Source organism: Triturus cristatus, chromosome 6 (assembly GCF_964204655.1).
Source record: "Triturus cristatus chromosome 6, aTriCri1.1, whole genome shotgun sequence".
NCBI lineage: Eukaryota > Metazoa > Chordata > Amphibia > Caudata > Salamandridae > Triturus > Triturus cristatus.
In genome coordinates, this window is record NC_140589.1 from 1,122,337,243 (window position 1) to 1,122,358,299 (window position 21,057).

Below are 21,057 nucleotides of genomic sequence, written 5' to 3' on the forward strand. Positions count from 1 at the left end.
GTCAGGGGGGTGGGCCGCAGGGGTGGCAGCGGTGGGAGCGGAGCGAGACGACGAAGGGTACAGAAGGCAAAGAGACACAGGTAAGGTGGGCAACGAAGGAACACAAGGCAAGGCAGTTAGGAGGTACGGGGCAGCGAGGGGAAACGATTCGGGAACGGGCGCAGAGACGCGGGGCAGCGAGGAGAAACGAGGCGGGAATGGGCACAAAGACGCGGGGCAGTGGGGGGCAGCGGGGATAACAGGCAAAGAAACAGGCACAGAGCAAGTATAGGCGGTGGGGGAGGACAGAGGCAGAGCAGTTACGGGCACAACAAGGGCAAGCAGTAAGACAATGCAGGGATCAACTTACTCCGTAGTAGCAGCGGCAGACACACAAGCGGCGCTGTGCGGCGGGGTAGCGACCTACCAGGAAGGGTCAAGGGTCGCTGTGATTGATGGATTTGCCAGAGGCCCGAGAGGAGGGTCTGTCTGTTCATTCAAAGGGACGAGCCCTGCAGAAGGACACCGCCGGGAAAGGGGTGTGCCCCCGCAAGAGTGTCACATTGAGCGTATATGTCGTTTGATAATAGTTGAGAGGTGACTATTTCCACACGCCCCACAACCACCTCCCCTCCCGCTCTTGGGAGCCTCGCATACCGTTGAAAAAGTTATTTTGGTGCGCCACCCATTGGTATGTACAGGCGCCTTGCCCCCATGGACCCCGAGAGGACGTGAGAGCAGAGGGAATGCACCCCCCTACCCGAGAAAGAAGGTATCTTATTTGTAATTTATTATGTTCAAGACCTTGAACCCTCGGATGCCTTCTTGCCTAGTGTCTTCAATATTTCATCGCCCTTTGTGCTTTGTCATTTTTGAGCCGTGAAACGGATTAGAGGTGTACCAAGTGTTCACTGTGCTCTTTCTGCATTCAGTCAATGACAGGCCTGTCTGGGTTGCCTGTTTAGCTGTATGATAGCAGACTGGGTTTATGTTCCGGCTGCAGCGATCTCCGTGTCCTGACGATCACAGGGTTCCACCTATCACGCCACCTCCTTTTCGGCAGGTAGGGAGTAAGTGAGCACTGTGTGCAGCACACTGAGGCTGATCTGCTCCAGGAGCCTGGAAAATGTGGTGTGTGGAATCGGGGCTGGTGATGAAAGGGTCAGACCGAAGTAACCGAGGCGAGAAATGATGAACAGCGGCCAGAACAGGTGCTGCCCAGCTCCGATAACTCAGCCAGGACTGATAACTCTGCCAACTCCACACACTACCCTCCATGCCGCTTTCTCACACTACCCAGCAGTGGTAACACTGCCAGTGGGTTCAAACTCGCCTTGTGTCAGCACTTACCAAGAGTGCTATCTCCCCGCACTGTCCTCTTATCATCATTCCACTTCCTCAGACTGTGCACCCGACCTGTGCCAGTTTACACTGCCCGCGGATGCCAGCTCTCCAACCTTTCCAATGCTGCCACCTCCTTAAACTACCTGCAGGTGCTAATTTACACTTCACACCGGTGTAAACTCCTCAAAATATTCACTTGTGCTAGCTGTTCTTCTCAAGGTCCATAGGTGCCACCTTCTCATACTGCCCATGTGTAAAGTATTCTTTCATGCAAATCATCTGATAATTGAGGAAGTAGACGAGATGAAGAGATGGTAATCCAAAATGAGGTTTATTCTTCAAATTCTGTCAGCATATCACAGGAGCAGGTCTGTCCTGATTGAACTCCAACCGCTGAATGCTGGATTCAGCAGTTGGGGCTTCTAACCATAACAGACATCACGAGCGGAGGCTCCTTGAAGGTAAACATACCTTCAAAGAGCGCACGCCATAGAATACAAGAGTCGTTTATAAGGAACAAGGAGACCCTAGGAGTCAGAAGGGACCAAGGGTGTAAACATTATTATAAAGGAACAGTGGTCCCATTCAATTCGAGTAAATTAAAGTGCCACAATTAGTTCAATGAAAAATTGGGTTTTTTATGTTTGAAGACAATGCAAAAATAACTAAAAGATTACAGTAAATAGTGAGAAAAAGTAAAACAGTGAGTGAGTTGGTGGCAGGGTAATAGGAAATCAGCCGATTTCCGGTACCCAGGCAAGTGATTTAAAAGGTGACTTTTTGGTGCTCAAAGGTAATTGTAAACAAAAAGTCAGTAAAACATTTCATACTCCGACATTTCAATTTGGTAATACACTGGAGTTTAGAAATGAATGTCGACGACGTTTCGATCCCTTAACGAGTAGTGGGATCTCTTCAGGACAAGGAATTGATAATTAATTGCCTGGGAATTAGCCTAGTGGGGAGGGGGAGAAAAAATAACAAAATGCAAAGTTAGGAAGAGAGCATAGGAAGAGTAAAGGGAGGCGAGAGTAGTTTGAGGGTTATATGCGAGAAGGGAGGGATGTTGAGGGGGTGGTGCAGAAACTAGATAAAAAGGTGGTCGGAACTTACAGTGAGAGGAAGACCCAATCAATAAGTAACTGTTGCGCAGCCGCGCCAAGACCAACACTAGACGGTTTAAGTGTTGTAACACTCCCCTTGTTATAACTGAATTATAACTGAATTATTCTAACACTATACTAACTTATCCCCCCTTTCTTCCCCTCTCTACTGTTTCTCGCCCCTCATCCTGAGGCGCTACTTTCCTTACTATTTCTTCCCTATCTGTGTCACCTTCGTAATTCCTGTCTCTATGGGCTTCCTTGACCTTCCATCATGTCCGCCCTCTTATTCCACTCCACCTTGGCCCTCTTCGCTTTCAATTACTGGGCGGTTCCGATTCCCAGGTTACTTCCGTCCCACTGAGGCTCCATTCACACAGCCCGCACCCTGACGCTTAGCCGGATCCTCGCAAGCTCCCCAGGTGAGACACACTCGCTCGCTCACTTCTTCTTCCCCCACATTACTCGCCCATTCTCACTGGTTTCCCTCCCTCCCTTCCATAGGTCTTCGTGGTATATGCGGCGTGCATCATACATTTTCCTACGCTTTTTTCCGGACTACCGCCCCACGGTGAGTTTAATTCCACATGTCCCGTTACCATCACACCACCCCCCACCCCCTCCTTGCTCACTATCCCTTCCTTCTCCCCACAGGATATAGGTTCCGAACCCATCGACAAGCCCGGCCGGGCTGCTTCGGACTTCCAATCGGTTTGCAACTCAGACCTGACTCGCCACTATTGTACCAAATACCTCTCCCTATTCTTCACCGCTCCCCTGGTAAGCCGTAGCCCGTCCTTCTCCCCTTACTCACACATTCAGTTACTTCCTCACCTCCTCCTAACCCTCCTATTCTCCTGCAGGCTCACTTTTCCGCCCACACGGAATTACGACATCCGTCGAGCCTTGGTCTGAGACGGTTTCTGACGGGGCGCTTCATCTAATTAGTGTCCCACCATATCTCTGGTAAGCCCTTGCCCAACCTTCCTCTACTTGCACCCTGCGCTCCTGCACTCCTCCCCAGCATTGACTCTCCCTCTCCTCCACAGGCTCCATTTCTCGCCTATACTTCATTCCGGACTACAACACTTAAACCGTCTAGTGTTGGTCTTGGCGCGGCTGCGCAACAGTTACTTATTGATTGGGTCTTCCTCTCACTGTAAGTTCCGACCACCTTTTTATCTAGTTTCTGCACCACCCCCTCAACATCCCTCCCTTCTCGCATATAACCCTCAAACTACTCTTGCCTCCCTTTACTCTTCCTATGCTCTCTTCCTAACTTTGCATTTTGTTATTTTTTCTCCCCCTCCCTACTAGGCTAATTCCCAGGCATTTAATTATCAATTCCTTGTCCTGAAGAGATCCCACTACTCGTTAAGGGATCGAAACGTCGTCGACATTCATTTCTAAACTCCAGTGTATTACCAAATTGAAATGTCGGAGTATGAAATGTTTTACTGACTTTTTGTTTACAATTACCTTTGAGCACCAAAAAGTCACCTTTTAAATCACTTGCCTGGGTACCGGAAATCGGCTGATTTCCTATTACCCTGCCACCAACTCACTCACTGTTTTACTTTTTCTCACTATTTACTGTAATCTTTTAGTTATTTTTGCATTGTCTTCAAACATAAAAAACCCAATTTTTCATTGAACTAATTGTGGCACTTTAATTTACTCGAATTGAATGGGACCACTGTTCCTTTATAATAATAGAATACAAGAGTAACACATCAAAGTAATTGACATAAAAGAGGAACAGCATTAAAAGGAACATGAACATACACTACATCATCTCCCTTTTTTTTTATAAAAGAAGAATAACCTGTGGAAAAGAAAGAAAAGTTAAGACAAATAAAAATCCTTAAATTTCGCAGGGAAGGAGCAATTCCTAGAAATTCTGCTTGAAACTGAAGCTGTGGGTATGGGAGAAGTGGAATTGAATTGAGAGATGGGAGCAGGTGATGTACACTGAGCAGAGCTGTCAGGAGAAGTTTGAAAAGGTTGTGTGCAATTAGAGGATTTATCAGAGGTCAAAGATTATTTGTCAATAGGAAAATGAGAACATGAAGAGTTGTCAAGAGAATACTTGGACAACTGAATTCTGTTAGCTTGCTCAGGGGAAAGTTTAACTATAGCTCTTTTATTCCACCATCCCTTTTTATCCAAAAAGACAGAACCTTTTGAAACTTTAATAATTTGAGTTGGTAAAGAAAATTTAGATACACCTTTAATGACTCTATTTGGATTTTTGATCATGACCCAATCGCCAATCTGGAATGTTTGTACAACAGAGTTCACAATAGAACCAAAACCTTTTTGTTGAACTTTCTGTTGTGCAAGAACGTTTGTCTTGATAACTTGTTTATCATGACAAGCTAAACAAGAATTATCATTTTTAGAAATACTTTTTATCCATGAGGGACAGATGTTCCCATTGGGATTCCTTTTCTTAAGCAACCTAAAGGGAGATATGCCAGTAGTGGAATGTGGAGTGACAAGGTATGACCAGATTTTCTTTCTAAGAAAAGATTCAACATCAACATTGCAGGAAATTGCAGACTGTATGCCTTCTTTGATGAATCTATTCATTCTCTCAATGAGACCATTCGAAGATGGGGAGTAAAGCGCAACCCTAAGATGTTTAATGTTATGCATCTTTAAAAAATCCTGCATCAAAGAAGAACAAAATGTGATCCATTATCAGTAACAATTTCATTTGGCGATCCTTCGGTTAGAAAAACTCTGTTAAGAAACTTGATGACTGCAGGTGAATTGGGAGTTTCACACAAATCAAAGTCAACCCATTTTGAGTGGTAATCAATGAGTGCAATGATATAGTGTCTGTGATGTGGTAAAACAACAAAAGGGCCAGAAAAATCAACGGCAAGTTTAGACCAAGCCTCCTCAGCTAAAGGAACACTGTGTAAAGGAAGCTGTGACGTCTTCCAATGTTTGTCAGACACTAAACAGGTGTCACATATATCAATCCATTGAGTTATATCCCTATCCAGGCCTGGCCACCAAAAGTGCTCCTTGAGTTTTCTTGAAGTGGCACCAATCCCTAAAAGACCCTCATGAGCTGCATGAAAAAGCTTGGTGCGAAAAGAAATTGGAGGAACACATTGATCACCACGAAAAATAACATCATTAACAATTGATAAATCATTTGAAACTTGAGCAAATGAATTTAGAGGGACAGGAAGAGAACCCTCTTTTGGCCAACCAGAGATTATCATATTCTTTACAGCAGAGAGTGAGGAGTCATCAGAGTAAGCTTTGACCCAGTCTGATTGTGAAATATTGAAAGGAGAAAGAACTAGATCCTCAATGGAGGCAACAACACATTCTATGCCATCAAATTTTTAATCCAATGAATTTTCCTTTAAAGGTAATCTACAAAGACAATCTGCCCTTAGATTATGTCCTCAAGAAATATGTTGTATAGTGAAATTGTATTCATGTAATCTTGAAAGAATACTAACAAGCCTAGTTGAAGCTTTGCCAGTGCTGTTTCCATTAAGTAAAAGTAATAGGGGTTTGTGATCACTAAGCAGTATAAAGTGAGAACCCCAAATAAAAGTTTTGGACTTTTCAACTACCCACGAACAGGCCAGAGCTTCTCTTTCAATAGTACTGTAATTTGTTTCAACACTATTTAGAGATCTGGACGCAAAACCAATTGTATGCTCTTTTGAACCCATCCATTGGCAGAGGACTGCACCTAGGCCATGTTGGCTTGCATCAACAAAAATTGTACATTTTAAACCAGGGGTGAAAGATGATAATGCGGGTGCTTCAATTATGACTTTTTTAACTAGATTGCATGCATATTCAATTTCTGTGGTCCACAAAAACTTTACATTTTTCATAAGAAGTGCACGCAAAGGTTGAACATTGGATATGGCTTGAGTGAGAGAAAATTTTGGTTTGATACCATTTCCAGAAATCGAGTGTCCCAGATAATCAACTTGTGTTGCAAAAAATTTACATTTGTCCTTTCCCAAAGTTACACCAACATCTTTGAAGCGGGATAACACTGCTTTCAAAGTGCGAGTATGATCATCCTTTATTTTTAGAAAAAATAAGAATGTCATCTTGATAGGCTTGCACTGATTTTATCTTTGAGTAAGTCATCCATAAATTTCTGAGAGACAATGGCTGCTGACGCCAGGCCAAACGGAAGTCTCAAGTATTTATATGCTCCGAATGGAATGATAAATGTGGTGAGGTCAGAGGAAGAGGGGGACAAAGGAATTTGATGGTATGCACTGCGGAGATAAAGTAAAGTGAAGAATGTGGAGCCAGAAATTCCAGTAAGTAAATCTTGTATTTTAGGAAGTGGATGACAATCAATGATTATGTTTTGATTTAATGAGGGAAGGTCAGCACATAAACGAATGCTGGAATCTTTTTTTTTTAACAATAACTATTGGACTGACCCATTGTGAGGAATTGGTTGTTTCAATTATGCCTTCAGACACCATTTTATCTAATAATTTCTTCAGATCGTCCCTTACATTTAAAGGAATGGTTCTCAATTTGTGCATGACGGGAATAGCACCTGGTTTGAACTTGATAAAATGCTCATAACTCCTAATTTTGCCAACTGATTCCTTGAAAACTTCTGGGAATTCTGAAGTGATGTTACTAACCAAATCATCCAAGTTTTCAGACACTAAAGAAATGGAGACATCATTGACTTGGACAGAACAATCTGAACCGGGAACAGGCTTCAGTCCCATTTTTGCAAGATCTTGCCAACCAATGATGCTCTTACCTTGGATTGCTACATAAACATTTGTACAAATACATTTTCCCAAACATGACACATCACTTATAAAGTATCCCAGCATGTCAATATCTTTGCCACCATAAGCTTTCGGAACAATGTCTAGAGGATGTAAGTGTACAGAGGAAGTAGGCCAATGATGATTAAACAAAACATCAGAAATGATGGTTGCAGGAGCACCAGAGTCCGCCATCATATTAAATGAAATGTTATTAATTTTAACCTCACATGTGGGATCTTTTGCGCGATTAGATTTAGATGAATCTTCACCAGAATCAATAAAAAATATCATCTTTTGAGGTAAAATATGCGAAGACACATCAACAGTGTTAATATCCAAGTTTTGTAGAGCAGAATCAATACAAGAAACATTAATGTCAGAATGTTCTGTTGACGAAACATTGCTGACTTGAATAAAGCGTTTACTCCTGCACACTGTGAAAATGTCCCATTTTTTGACAATTTGCACATCTCTTTCCAAGAGCGAGGCACATAGGACTGTTCCCAAGATGTGCTCTTGAACCACATCTATAGCATGAAGAAATTGCTCTTTTTTTAAAAGGTTTCATGAATTTACTTTTTGTAGCAATGGCATTAACTTGGGTATCATTTTGCAAATTTGCTGAAGGAAAGCTTTCTTCTGAAATGCATTTTGATGATATGATTGATCTCTCAATGCTTTTAGCCATATCTATAACTTCTGATAGTGAGGGATCACTGCAAATTAAAATTCTCTCTTGTATTTTTTTATGAAAGCATTTATAAACAAATTGGTCTCTGATGACTGTGTCAAGGTAAGCTCCAAAATTACATTCTGCGGCTAAATTCCTGAGAGCGGAGATGAACTTTTCCACTGTTTCATTTGATTCCTGCTTTCTTTTCATGAAGTTATATCGTTCCAACATTACATTTGGCTGCTCAAGGAATTTTTTATTAAGTCTTTGTACTGCGTCGGTGAAGACATTCCAACCATCTCCATTCCCGGGAGGGGGGATGGCAGCTGGAAGATTATCAAATATTTCACGACCTGCACTGCCTAAGTGACTATATAGAATTGCCAACTTTCTTTTAGGAGAATATTCATCCGCATCACTGGCAACCAGGTAGCTTTCAAAGCTACGAAGCCAAGTTTTCCAGACCTCCTTAGGTTTACCAGGAGCAGGAAGAAAGTGATTTAGAAAAACTATTTGTTGATTAGTTGCCATTTAAGAAGATGAAAGTAGCATGAAAGAGTGTAAAGTGAAGAAAGGTAATATTGTATTTTGCTTAATAACAGAAAAAGTACCTTTTACTCCGTGTAAATTTGACCATTCATTTTGACCAGAATATCCTTTTCCTTTTTTTTTAGTTGAATAGTGTATATAAATCTTAATAATACACAACAGGCGTGCGTATCGCCGAATAATACACCATATGCGAGTGTATCGTAATTAAAATGCAGGGTTAAACGTTGCTTGTATTAACAGGACGATCGGTGAAAGTGTTGTCATGGAAACGGGCTTCCTGATGATTTCAAGATGGCCGCCGATGACGTGAACACGTTCACCTGATGAAGTCAATTGCCGTTGCTAGAATGTGGATGCAGTTGCTAGGATACCACGGGGACGCAAGACGTCAGAAGAGTGTGCGCCGAAAAATTCATGAAACACTCAAAATTACAATATCAGGTCCCCATAGGTGGCATTTAAATGCGGGAAAGCATAGGCAGGTTGCGGCAAGGATTGCAAATCAACGGCAACGATGAAAGAGGAAGGAGGTAATCCGTGCAAATATGGTGATATGCTCTTCTAGAAATCGTCGCCAAAATGTAAAGTATTCTTTCTTGCAAATCATGTGATAATTGAGGAAGTAGACGAGATGAAGAGATGGTAATCCAATATGAGGTAAATTCTTCAAATTCTGTCAGCATATCACAGGAGTACGTCTGTCCTGATTGAACTCCAACCGATGAATGCTGGATTAAGCAGTTGGGACTTCTAACCATAACAGACATCACGAGCGGAGGCTCCTTGAAGGTAAACATACCTTCAAAGAGCGCACGCCACAGAATACAAGAGTAACACATCAAAGTAATTGACATAAAAGAGGAACAGCATTAAAAGGAACATGAACATACACTACACCATGCGGGCCCACTTTCTTACAGCGTCCACCAGTGCCATAGGGGCGATCTCCTTACATCACCACTTCCACCGGTAACAGCTCCCCAGAGTGCTCAGCAGTGTCCTTTTTGCACACACCTGCCTGAGCCTACTCACACAGCCCAGCCGTGCCATTGGTGCCTCTCCTTACTCATCGTATGGGACCAAAGCTTTCCTCTTCATTGGCGCCAGCCTTGCCAGTTTCACATACGTCATGATGCCAGCTTCTCGCCACCCAATAGTGAAAGCCACACTGGTCACCGGTACAAGAACCGCTCCCTGGTCCCTAGTGCCACCTTCCTATTTTACTCTGACTACCGAGTCCAGCATTCTGCCTTTCCCAGGTTTACAACTTGAGAGGTGTAAATCCATGCTGCTGTTATCCCAGTTTAGCGGTGCTATTTTTATAATTTCGAAACAATAAAAAAGATGAGTGGCCCCTGCTTGACGTGATGGCCGTGCCTTCCGGTTTCATATAACTTTTCAGCGGTGCATTAACCTACTGTGCTATCTTACCAACAATCACATTTATTTATTTATTTTAACATCAAAAAGTAGTGAGTCCACAGAAGCACTACATTCTTAAGCGCAATTAATCACAATAGAAACTCAAGGGCATAAAAATACCTAATACATAAATAATATATGATACAAAGAACATAAAACCCTCCCCACAACCCAAGAAGCTATTATTAAATTGGTCCATTATCAAGCTCACTCCAAACAGCAAATGCAATTAACTGCGCATGTCAAGTGCTATAAGGAACTATTAAAATGGGTCAGAGTCCCTGGTTGTAGATAGTTTTAACAAGCATTTGTAATGCAATAGGTTTCGCATTTACAAGAGTTTAAGCTATTGGCATTGTAAATGACAATTCCTTTTTATTTATGTGTTGACTTTTAAAACATAAATAAAAGGCATTGTCATTTACAATGCCAATAGCTTAAACTCTCACAAATGCGAGACCTATTGCATTGCAAATGTTTGTTGCTTATGTTAACCGGCATGGATTTCCCATGCTGTGAAGTATTACCACGTCTCTTGCTGATGTAGTAGCTTTTTTATCCTGTCGTTAATAGCATGCTTAATGATGGGAACCACACTTACTGCACATCTAAAGTGATTTTATAAACCACGGACAATTCTAGATGAGGGCCCAACTCAGTGATTCGTAAGCATTGTTCACTCCACATGCCCTCTGGTAACTGGGATGTGATTCGGAGACGTCTTCCATTTCATTCAAGACAGACTAGGCTCAAGACCATCACTGCCACTTCCAGGAGGTGCTTGAAAACGAGCTTGAGTGAGAGCTGGCAGTCCTTGGGCCTCCTTGGGCCTCCTCGCGGTGAATATTGATTGGACTGTTTGTCTAGTCGATAGGTGTCATTCACTCCGTATAGAACGCGTCACGCGCTCTCGCTGTTTTTATCATTTATCTGATCTCTATTTATGCCTTTAATCGCACGAACATCTGCTAGTTTGTCCCCACCTGTTTCATTTCATCATTGTATTCTAGACAAAACAAAAAGCGTGCATCTGTATAATAATCTGCCTTTTATCTTTCCCCTCCCATCAGGGTTAGATTGTCTGCTTATAATTTCCCCTGGGTTTCTCTGCATTGCAGGTGCTACACGAGCCCCTGATCGACGAAGACCCCGTCTTCATTGCTACCTGCACAGAGCGGGAATTACGCAAAAGGAAAAAGCGGAAATTCAGTCTGTGGGTCAGGCAGTGCTCTTCCACCGGGTTCATATGCCAGGTATGTAGCAGCGATGTGATGCACAAAAACTGGCGCCTCCTGCAAGATACGGTAATGAGCCCTTGAGAGTGCTGCCTTTTGTGGTGTAACTGCCCAACTGCATGTGTGCTGTCCTGCTGACAAAGCTCTTTGTTCTGGGGTTGTATCTTGTTGCATGCCACTTAGCTCCTCGGTGTGAATCAACACGAATCACTAGTAACTTTAGCCACAAAGTCAATTGAACATGTCCGAAAATCTTCTGAGAATGGGCATGGGTCATGTTGCCTGCTGGTTGTAATTACTCTGACCACATTTTAGTTAATTACTCTTTTGCGTACAGTGCCATTACAGAGTAGGAACAGCCAGTGCTTAATTTATATTTCAAAAAAGTGCCAGGATCTAAGATATTCCTCAGGGATCCTCTGCAGCTTGCACCCTCTACAGGTCCTGACAGTGCTGCCAAATACCAGTATCAACACAACCTACTAAATAATACACTCCTGCAAATGTGATAGTTTGGACAATACCAGGTTGCCCAAAGTTAAAAGAATGGTCTGGGTAAGTAGATATTATCATTATATTTAATTATATATCGAATTGTTTAAAACTTTGCACATGTGCTCTTTAAAAAAATAGACTGGCAGCGTCATCATGTAGTAGACTGTCACAAATATGAGATTGTGTTAAGAAATAGGTGCTGTATCAAGTGACCGGCCAACACCAGCACATATTAAGCACTGGGACCATGCCTAAGCAAATACTCTTGGTTCTGCCACAAAAGGGATCGTGATTCCTGACCTTCTAGGCCACATCCTTTGGGTATGGGACACAAACAAACCTAAACATGTTTTGGGCTTGTGTAGTGTCATCAGTATGTTTCAGGGTGACGCCTATAGCCTAGCCACGCATGGGCCCACATTTTAACCTACCTGTCTCGCTTGGGAAATTCACTGAGAAAAGCAAAAAGGGTGGATTACATTTTTCCAATTACTCTCAGCTAGTGTTAATTACATTAGGATACGTTCTCGCCCATCTTTTCTTTGCTTAACGTGCCACTAGAGCATGGGTCCTGCCATAAGCAAATCGGTCCAGACCATACACAAAAGGACATTACGGTTGAATCAGCTAGGCCACATCCTCGGTGTACACGAACACAAACCACGTTCATCAATTGTTTTTGCATTGTAAGACGGATGATGGATGAAGGTACTAAAGGTCTCTCGATGAGGTTATCAATCAATCAGTACATTTATATAGCGCGCTACTCAACCGCGAGGGTCTCAAGGCGCTGGGGTGGGGGGTGCAGCTACTGCTCGAATAGCCAGGTCTTGAGTTGTTTCCTGAAGGTGAGATGGTCCTGTGTCAGTCGTAGGTGTGCGGGGAGGGAGTTCCATGTTTTGGGTGCCAGGTAGGAGAACGATCTTCCTCCGGTGGTGGTTATGCATATCCGTGGGACGGTGGCGAGGGCGAGGTTGGCGGAGCGGAGCTGGTGGGTGGGGGTGTAGAACAAGAGGCGGCTGTTGAGGTATTCGGGGCCCATGTCGTGGAGCGCTTTGTGTGCGTGGGTGAGGAGCCTGAACGTGATCCTCTTGCTGACGGGGAGCCAGTGCAGGTTTCTCAGGTGGGCGGATATGTGACTGTGGCGAGGGATGTCGAGGATGAGACGTCCGGAGGCGTTCTGTATGCGTTGGAGTCGTTTCTGAAGTTTGGCAGTGGTTCCTGCGTATAGCGCGTTTCCGTAGTCCATTCGGCTGGTGACGAGGGCCTGGGTGACGGTCTTTCTGGTTTCGGTGGGGATCCACCTGAAGATTTTTCGGCGCATGCGCAGGGTGTTGAAGCACGAGGATGAGACGGCGTTGACTTGCTTGGTCATTGTGAGGGAGGAGTCCAGGATGAATCCCAGGTTGCGTGCGTGGTTCGTGGGTGTCAGTGCGGTGCCTAGCGCTGTGGGCCACCAGGAGTCGTCCCAGGCGGATGGGGATTGTCCGAGGATGAGGACTTCCGTTTTGTCTGAGTTCAGCTTCAGGCGACTGAGCTTCATCCATTCTGCGACGTCTTTCATCCCTTCCTGGAGGTTGGTTTTGGCGGTGGCTGGGTCTTTGGTGAGGGAGAGTATCAGCTGGGTGTCGTCAGCGTAGGAGATGATGTTGATGTTGTGTCTGCGTGCGGTGGCGGCGGGGGGGGCTCATGTAGATATTGAAGAGGGTTGGGCGAGGATCCTTGGGGTACGCCGCAGATGATCTTGGTGGCCTCTGAGCGGAAGGGAGGGAGGCGGACTCTCTGGGTTCTATCGGAGAGGAACGAGGTGATCCAGTCCAGGGCCTTTCCTTGGATTCCAGTGTTGAAGAGGCGGGTTATTAGGGTGCGATGGCATACGGTGGCAAAGGCTGCCGAGAGGTCTAGGAGGATGAGAGCGGTTGTTTCTCCGTTGTCCATCAGGGTCCTGATGTCGTCGGTGGCTGCGATGAGGGCGGTCTCGGTGCTGTGGTTGGCTCGAAATCCGGACTGGGACGGGTCGACCGAGTTGTTTGCCTCGAGGAATGCAGACAGCTGTTTATTGACGGTCTTCTCGATGACTTTAGCCGGGAAGGGCAGAAGAGAGATGGGGCGGAAGTTATTGAGGTCTTTGGGGTCCGCTGTGGGTTTCTTCAGAAGGGCGTTGATATCTGCGTGCTTCCAGCTCTCAGGGAAGGTGGCTGACGTGAAGGTGTTGTTTATGACGTTCCGGAGGTGGGGTGCGATGATGATGTCGGCTTTGTTGAAGATATGATGTGGGCATGGGTCAGAGGGGGAGCCAGAGTGGATGGTGTTCATGACGTAGGTTGTGTCTTCAGTGCTGATGGGGGGTCCAGGCGCTGAGGGTGGTGGTGGGCGTCGTTGGTTCAGTGACTGGAGGCGAAGTCTGTGGTCCGAAGCTGTCGTGTATGTCTGCGATCTTGCGGTGGAAGTACGTGGCGAGGGAGTTGCAGAGGTCTTGTGACGGTGTGATGTCGTTGTTGGCGCTGGGGTTGGAGAGCTCTTTGACGATGCTGAAGAGTTCCTTGCTGTTGTGGGTGTTGCTGTCGAGCCGCTTTTTGAACGATGACCTTTTGGTGGTGCGGATCAGCTGGTGGTGTTCGCGAGTGGCGTTCTTGAGGGCTGTCTTGTTTTCTGTAGTCCGTTTGTGGCGCCAGGTTTTTTCGAGGGTACGGCAGGATTTCTTTGATTCTTTGAGGGCGTCTGTGAACCATGAGGTTTTCCTGTTGCCAGTCATGCAAGGGGGTTCTTCAGTGGGGCGAGGTCGTCGGTGCAGTTGGTGATCCACTGTGCGACGTTGTGGGCTGCGTCGTTGGTGTCAGCGGTGTTTGCTGGCGGGTTCAGGCTCAGCGATGAGAGGAGCTGGTCTGTGGTGATTTTGCTCCAGCTTCTACGGGGGATATGTTGCGTACGGTGGTGGGATATATTCTTTTGGAAGGTGAAGTGGATGCATCTGTTTTGGTGGAGTGGCTGAAGGAGATGTGGTTGCTAGCGGAGAAGATAGGGTCGTGCGTGTGGCCAGCGAGTTGGGTGGGGGTGTTCACCAGTTGCTTGCGTCCGAGGTTGGCGAGGTTGTCGAGCAGGGTGGTGGTGTTGTTGTCGCTGTTGTTCTCCAGGTGGAAGTTCAGGTCCCCTAGGAGGATGTATTCTGGTGAGGCTAGGGCGTGCGGGCTGATGAAGTCGGTGATGGTTTCGCTGAATTGTGTGCCCAGGGGTCTGTAGATGAGCGTTCCTCTAAGGGTGTTCTTGGGGTTGGTGTGAATCTGGAAGTGTAGGTGTTCGGCGGCGGAGAGTGTGTCTTCGGTGTTGGTCGTGATGTTGATGGTGTTCTTGTAGACGATGGCGATCTTGTAGACGATGGCGATTCCTCCTCCGGTTTGGTTGATGCAGTCCTTCTGGGTGATCTTGTAGCCTTCCGGGATGGCTATGGCGATGTCGGGGGCCGAGGAGCCATTCATCCAGGTTTCCGTGAGGAAGGCGACGTCTTTTGCTGTTGTGTCGAGGAGGTCCCAAAGTTCGATGGCGTGCTTGTGGATGGAGCGGGTGTTGAGGAGGATGCATTTGAGGTGGTTGTTGTCGTTGCTTTGTCCGGCGGTCGGGGGTGGGGGGGGGTTCGGAGGCAGGTGAATTTGCAGGCTTGGCTGGTGAAGGGTCCATGGGTGCGCTTCGGGGTGGCTTGGTGGCAGGTCGGCCGGTGTTGAGTGCGTTGAGGGCGGCGGTGTTGTATCTCAGTCGGGGTTCCTGGCGTTGGCTGGGACCAGGGGTTCTGGTGCTGGGCGCGGTCCAGGCGCGGACGGGGGCAGACGGGCTTGCCTTAGGCGCGCAGCCGCTGTGCGGCCTCCATATGAGGGGCAGAGGGAGGGAGGAGCAGCTGGGAGGTGGGAGCGGGCGGCCAATAGGAGTCAAGGGGGCGGGGCCGCAGGGACGGGAAACAGCGGGGGAAACGGACAGACGGCGAGGGGACAGAGAGGGCACAGAGGAAAGGGCACCGAAAGCAAAAAGGGCACAGTGGTGAAGTACTGGGTATTTTAGACCCAGCGGTGCAGGGGCACACACCCTATGACTTCTGGGTTCACCCTGTTCCGGACCTACAGAAACACAGAGTCTTCTGGGTGAAGTCAAAGAATCGTTTATTGGCTGCAGACCAATGACAGGTATCCTAGAAGTACAACAGCGTGTATGTTCTCAGTAGACTGCTGAAAATCATAGGAACGGACTTCATCTTAAATACGCTTTTCCTTGCCTCAAGCATACATTCCTAGGTTTTATGATACGGCAATATACAAGTGTACATTACAAAGAAAAGGCAGAGTCATGATGACCATCCCACATTCCAGTTCGGCCAGCCCACAATGATTTACACAGTAAGGTTCAGATCCCACATCGGATGTAAACAGACCCCCCAATAAACATGAGCATCTCCTGTTTTGGGAAACAAGTCATAAAGCAGGAACAAGCAGGTGTGGAAGAGATTAGCCGGAGGATTGTGTAGGATGAAAGGGTTTTATGACGGGTCAAGCCCTGATGCTAATCACAGGTGGACGGAGGAAGGGGAGCTCGTGAGACCGGTTTGACCTGGGGCAGCAGAGCCAGCTGCCCAGGTCACAGAGAAGTCAGAGGGAAAGCCCATGTACTGTGAGGCCCGTATTTACTCCATTATAGCCTATGTGAGGGCAATGACAAGATGGCCACTGCTTCCAAAATGGAACCCGCGTAGTGAAGCAGAATAACGTGTACACAGTGCATTCATAGCTAGAACGGTATATAAAACACTCGTACATGCCGCATTTACCATTTGCGGTTTGCTAATACCAAGATAGACAGGGGTAGGGCCCTGTCCCCTACGCGGTCCCGAATATTAAAGTACGACAGTGGGAGAGAGGGCACACAGGCAAGAGGGCACAAGGGACAAGTGGTACAGAAGGCAAAACTGGGGCACACGGTAACGAGGGCACAAAAAGGCAAAAGGACGCAAAAACACAGCAACAAGGCACTCGAGGGGAAGCAACGGGCAGACACGGGCAGCAGAAGCAGCGGATCACGGTCACACAGGGGGCTGCGTGGCAGTGAGGGGAGCGACCTGCCTGGTGAACAGGGTCAAAGGTCGCTCTCTCTACCGCTGCGCGGCCTCCATATGAGGGGCAGTGGGAGGGAGGAGCAGCTGGGAGGTGGGAGCGGGGCAGCCAATGGGAGTCAAGAGGGCGGGGCCGCAGGTTAAGAACAAACAGTGTCCAGCCAATATGTTGGGAAATGTCACAACTTTTCTGTGTCGACAGTCTGGTCCTGTGAGCTTGCTAGCACAGGAATCACTCTAAATAAAAACGGTCTAATGTTCCTGTCTTACACTAATAGGGTTATTCCCCGTTTTCCCTCTCTCTAAGTGGGCTTCACTTGCCTGCTTTTGCCGCCGTATATGAAGAGACCAGAAGGTATAAGTCAGGACAACATTTAATCACCACACTAAATTTCTAATTTCAGTCAATAATGAGAATTTGATAAGTATTAAGGGTTTTATTATCATTAAAAAGGTTTAGTATTTCTTCTCTTGTATTCAGTTAGTTCAAAATGCATCAATCAGATTATAGAATTGACAGTAAAAAATATGGTTAGAACAAGTCATGAACGTTAGCCTACTCTAGGAATACGCACTAATATTAACAGTCGGAAAAAAGATTGCATTTCGTGTTGCTTCTTCTCTTTCTCTCGTCCACATTTTTTTCCATTTTTCTTGTGAGCAGTTTCGTCTCAGTCTTTCCCACCTCTATGCACAATGGATTTACTACGAATTATCTTGAAGTATGAAATACATTTGAAATTATGCCTACGAATGAGACCTTTTGATTCTTAGATCTTCTTTCTCATGGGTATGAGCACATTCTAACCTTCTAAAGAAATACATTGTGTTAGGCCAAACAATTGATTATGTAAAATAAAACATGAACTGCAACGATTATTATTCAGCACCACATTTCTTCAGTACAAGTCGGGAAAGAAACCGGTTCAGCTATCAACATTTTATGTCATTCATTGTGTTTAGTCTGCTAAACAATATGAAGTCATTCTGTGCAATGACGTGTTTCTTTAGCAAACATTTTAAAACATTATTATTAATCAACTACATCCCTTAATACAATATGAAGTGTTCACTAAAGACATGTCAGGCTAAGGTCAACGTTTAAGCATTTTGTACATATCTAAGCATTTAACTTTGCTGCTTGTAAAATGAAGCTTGCTTTAAACGTTATGAGGCCTGGTGCTAATAAGTATTCGTGATGTACTACAATTTGCGCATTTTATGTTGTGTTAGTTTAAAATAAATTACACATGAACATTGCACAAATGTTAACTATATTCATTTTGCATGTTAATTTTTTTTTTATCAAGCTTTTAAAGAACCCATTGTTTCTTCACTGCGCTACAATCTGTCAGTGGATTCAGAGGTTCCACCTCACATTTTCCCCTTCTACCTATGGTTTCTAAGGTCATTGAGAATGTAGTCAGTAGGGTGTTCTGTCACAGTATTGAGCTTTTTAGGAGCTTTTTAGGGCTCGCCTGGTGTTAGCAGAGCGCATGTGCTGCTCTCACCATGCGAAGGCCTCTTGGAATCAATACTGATTCGTGTCTCGTGTCTCTGCTCCACCTGTACTTTTGATTGGCGAGCGTCGTTTCTCGTCACTGTTTGCTAAACCCAGTTTGTTGATTGCACCATAGTGCCTTTGGCCCCTCCTGGTTGCCATCCTGTCCACTTTAGGACACACCCACCTGGACAGGATGTTTTACTTGCGGCGTGATACTCTCTCCTTAATTAATGGGAGAGAACTTTTTTTTGTTTTTGGTCATTCCGGCTATGATGCGCGATGTTTTAAGTTGTATGTTGATACCGCGCTTCATTTATTAATTACATTTTTTGCTTTCATTCGGAGTGCGGCGCCCGAATTAGTGGGTAAGCACCTTTTTTTTGGTTATTTTTATTCACCTAACTCTTCATTGGGTGCGATTTATTTGCATTTAGTAACGCGATGCAGTGATTTACACACCGCGCTTTCACTGCCGTAAACGTTTCCAAACATTCATTCTTACTTTTCAGCAGCAGACACACCGCACTTTCACTGCCTTGACGTTTGCGCTGTTGAAAAGTAAGAATTAATGTTTGCAAACGTCATAGCAGTGAAAGCGCGGTGTGTGCGCTGTTGAAAAGTACGAATTAATGTTTGCAAACGTCTTTGTTTAAGACCCGCCCTTTCCTCCTCATGCCGTGCCTTTTTCAAACATTAATTCTTACTTTTCAACAGCGCACACACCGCACTTTTACTGCTGTGACGGTTGCAAACATTAATTCTTTACTTTTTAACAGCGCAAACACCGCGCTTTTACTGCCGTGATGTTTGCGCTGTTGAAAAGTAAGAATTAATGTTTGAAAACGTCACGGCAGTGAAAGCGAGGTGTGTGCGCTGTTGAAAAGTAAGAATTAATGTTTGCACACACCGCACTCTTACTTTAGTAAAGGGCTGCAGGGGAGGGATGCAGGGGGCAAGGCAGACTGGTTCTCATCCCTGCTACGCGTTGCTTGTAGCTGGCAGCCCTATGTTGTGGGTGTGACCCGTTGGGGTGAATGTGTGTGTAGTTGTTGTCCCTGCCACTTGCAGAGGCACGCATTGTCAGTGCAGCTCATGTTTGTGTATGTTGTGTGCTGGTTGGTTATACTTTGAAAGGAAGGAAGATCAGGGTCGATGACTGCAGACGACAGCAGTATGGTGTCTCCCAGCGCCTGCGCCAACAGTATTCTCTCCTTTGTTCCCTTCCTGCTTGTGTTGTTCGACTTGCAGTATGAAGGTAAGAATGCTGGGGGAGCCATGTGTACCGCAGGACACTGTGAAATGCGCATATTTAGTTCTACAGAGTAGAACAAGCATTAAAAATGCTATAGGTCTCGCCTTTCATTAAGTTAAAGCCATTTGCTTTGCTATACAATACCATTAGCAAAGCAAATGGCTTTAACTTAATCAAAGGCGAGACCTATTGCATTTTCAATGCTTGTTATATCGACCTGCACATATATTAACTGTGCAATATCAACTACCAACATATTGTCAAGGTAAGTACATGTGGAGTTAGCAGTCGAAAATCTGTACTTCTTTGTGTATGCTTACCTTGCCAGTATGTTAGTAGTCCTTATTTTTCAATTCGATACATGTGTAGTACCATAATGTTGACCTCCCCTTTGTGACATGCAACTGTGCCAAGTCAGCTTCATGGATTCCCGTAAACATCAGGCTGCCTGGGTGACTTCAAGTTGGTATTCTTTTCCCACTGAGCTTTGGGCCTTGTATATAACCACTTTCCTTTATGATCTTTGAAGGAAAGTGCCATTTGCGGACGGTCACCCCACACTGTTTGCTCCGAATGCTCTGGTTTTAGTACTTAAAGTACATTGGGCCTGCTAACCAGGCCCCAGTGCCAGTGCTCTTACCCTCAAAAGGTAATGTTAATTGGTGCACACAATTTGCAAGATGCTTTAATCCCCCCTTAAAAGTCCCTAGTATAGGGTGCCAGTGGTACCCAGGGCAAGGGTGTTAAAGGGGTCACCAGGGCTGCAGCACTATTTGTGCCACCCTGAGTGACACAAGTAAAAGTAAAGTCTCCAGGGCTGCTACCGCCGCTTGCACAAGCAACTTCCCTGCTTGAGTTTGACTCTGCACACACCATGTGTGACAGACTTCCCTCATTGCCTTGAGATATGTAAGTCACCCCAAGGTAAGCCTCCTAAAGCCCAGGAGGCGGGTTGCAGTATTTTAATGGTGAAGAGATATATATATATATATATATATATATATCACCAACACAAGTCATTTGATTATACGCAGACACGTATTGACATTTATAAATTCATCAGAAAGGTAAAATTGATGAAATTACATCTCCTACATCCCAAAAAGAGCTTGCCACCAACTACAGAAATGGAGGCTCATGATGATTTAACAGGAGCTGATCTTTCAACTATTTTGTTACTTCATGAGTTAGAGGATGAACAAGAAGATATTACCATTACTCAGAGATTGGAAGAAAGTGGCATCCCACAAAAAGCTTGTAAAAGTAATCTTCAATTCAAATCCAAAACGATACCAAGGACAGCATATGATGCGATTGATACTTTCCAGGATATGGTTGTCGAAGAATTAAAAAATCTTCAAAAAAATAAATTTAATGCCAAAAGAAGAAATTTAACGAAACATCAATGGGAAACAATTGAGGAATTAAAAAGAGATGAATCTATCATCATAAAGCCCTCTGACAAAGGGGGGAATGTAGTAATCCTCAGGAAAACACAGTATGAAGACGAAGCATTATCCCAATTAAAGAAGTTGGAGCACTATATTCCAATCAACAAACAACAGTACACCAAGAGTATTTCGGACTTCCATGATCTTATCACAAAATGGAGG

The 21,057-nt window shown here is 45.1% G+C and overlaps 1 protein-coding gene and 1 long non-coding RNA gene across 2 annotated transcripts in view; both read left to right on the forward strand.

Moving 5' to 3' along the window:
• PGBD5 (piggyBac transposable element derived 5) overlaps window positions 1-21,057 on the forward strand; it is a 663,155-nt gene that overhangs the window by 298,300 nt on the left and 343,798 nt on the right. Inside the window, exon 3 of the mRNA XM_085612017.1 lies at window positions 10,985-11,119. Coding sequence (XP_085468143.1) covers window positions 10,985-11,119 — 135 coding nt within the window. The remainder of the gene's footprint in view (window positions 1-10,984; window positions 11,120-21,057) is intronic.
• LOC146821061 (uncharacterized) lies at window positions 2,769-3,584 on the forward strand. Its single transcript, XR_014962658.1, has 5 exons — window positions 2,769-2,848; window positions 2,931-2,997; window positions 3,081-3,206; window positions 3,290-3,392; window positions 3,476-3,584. It is a non-coding gene; the product is annotated as an uncharacterized LOC146821061 (long non-coding RNA).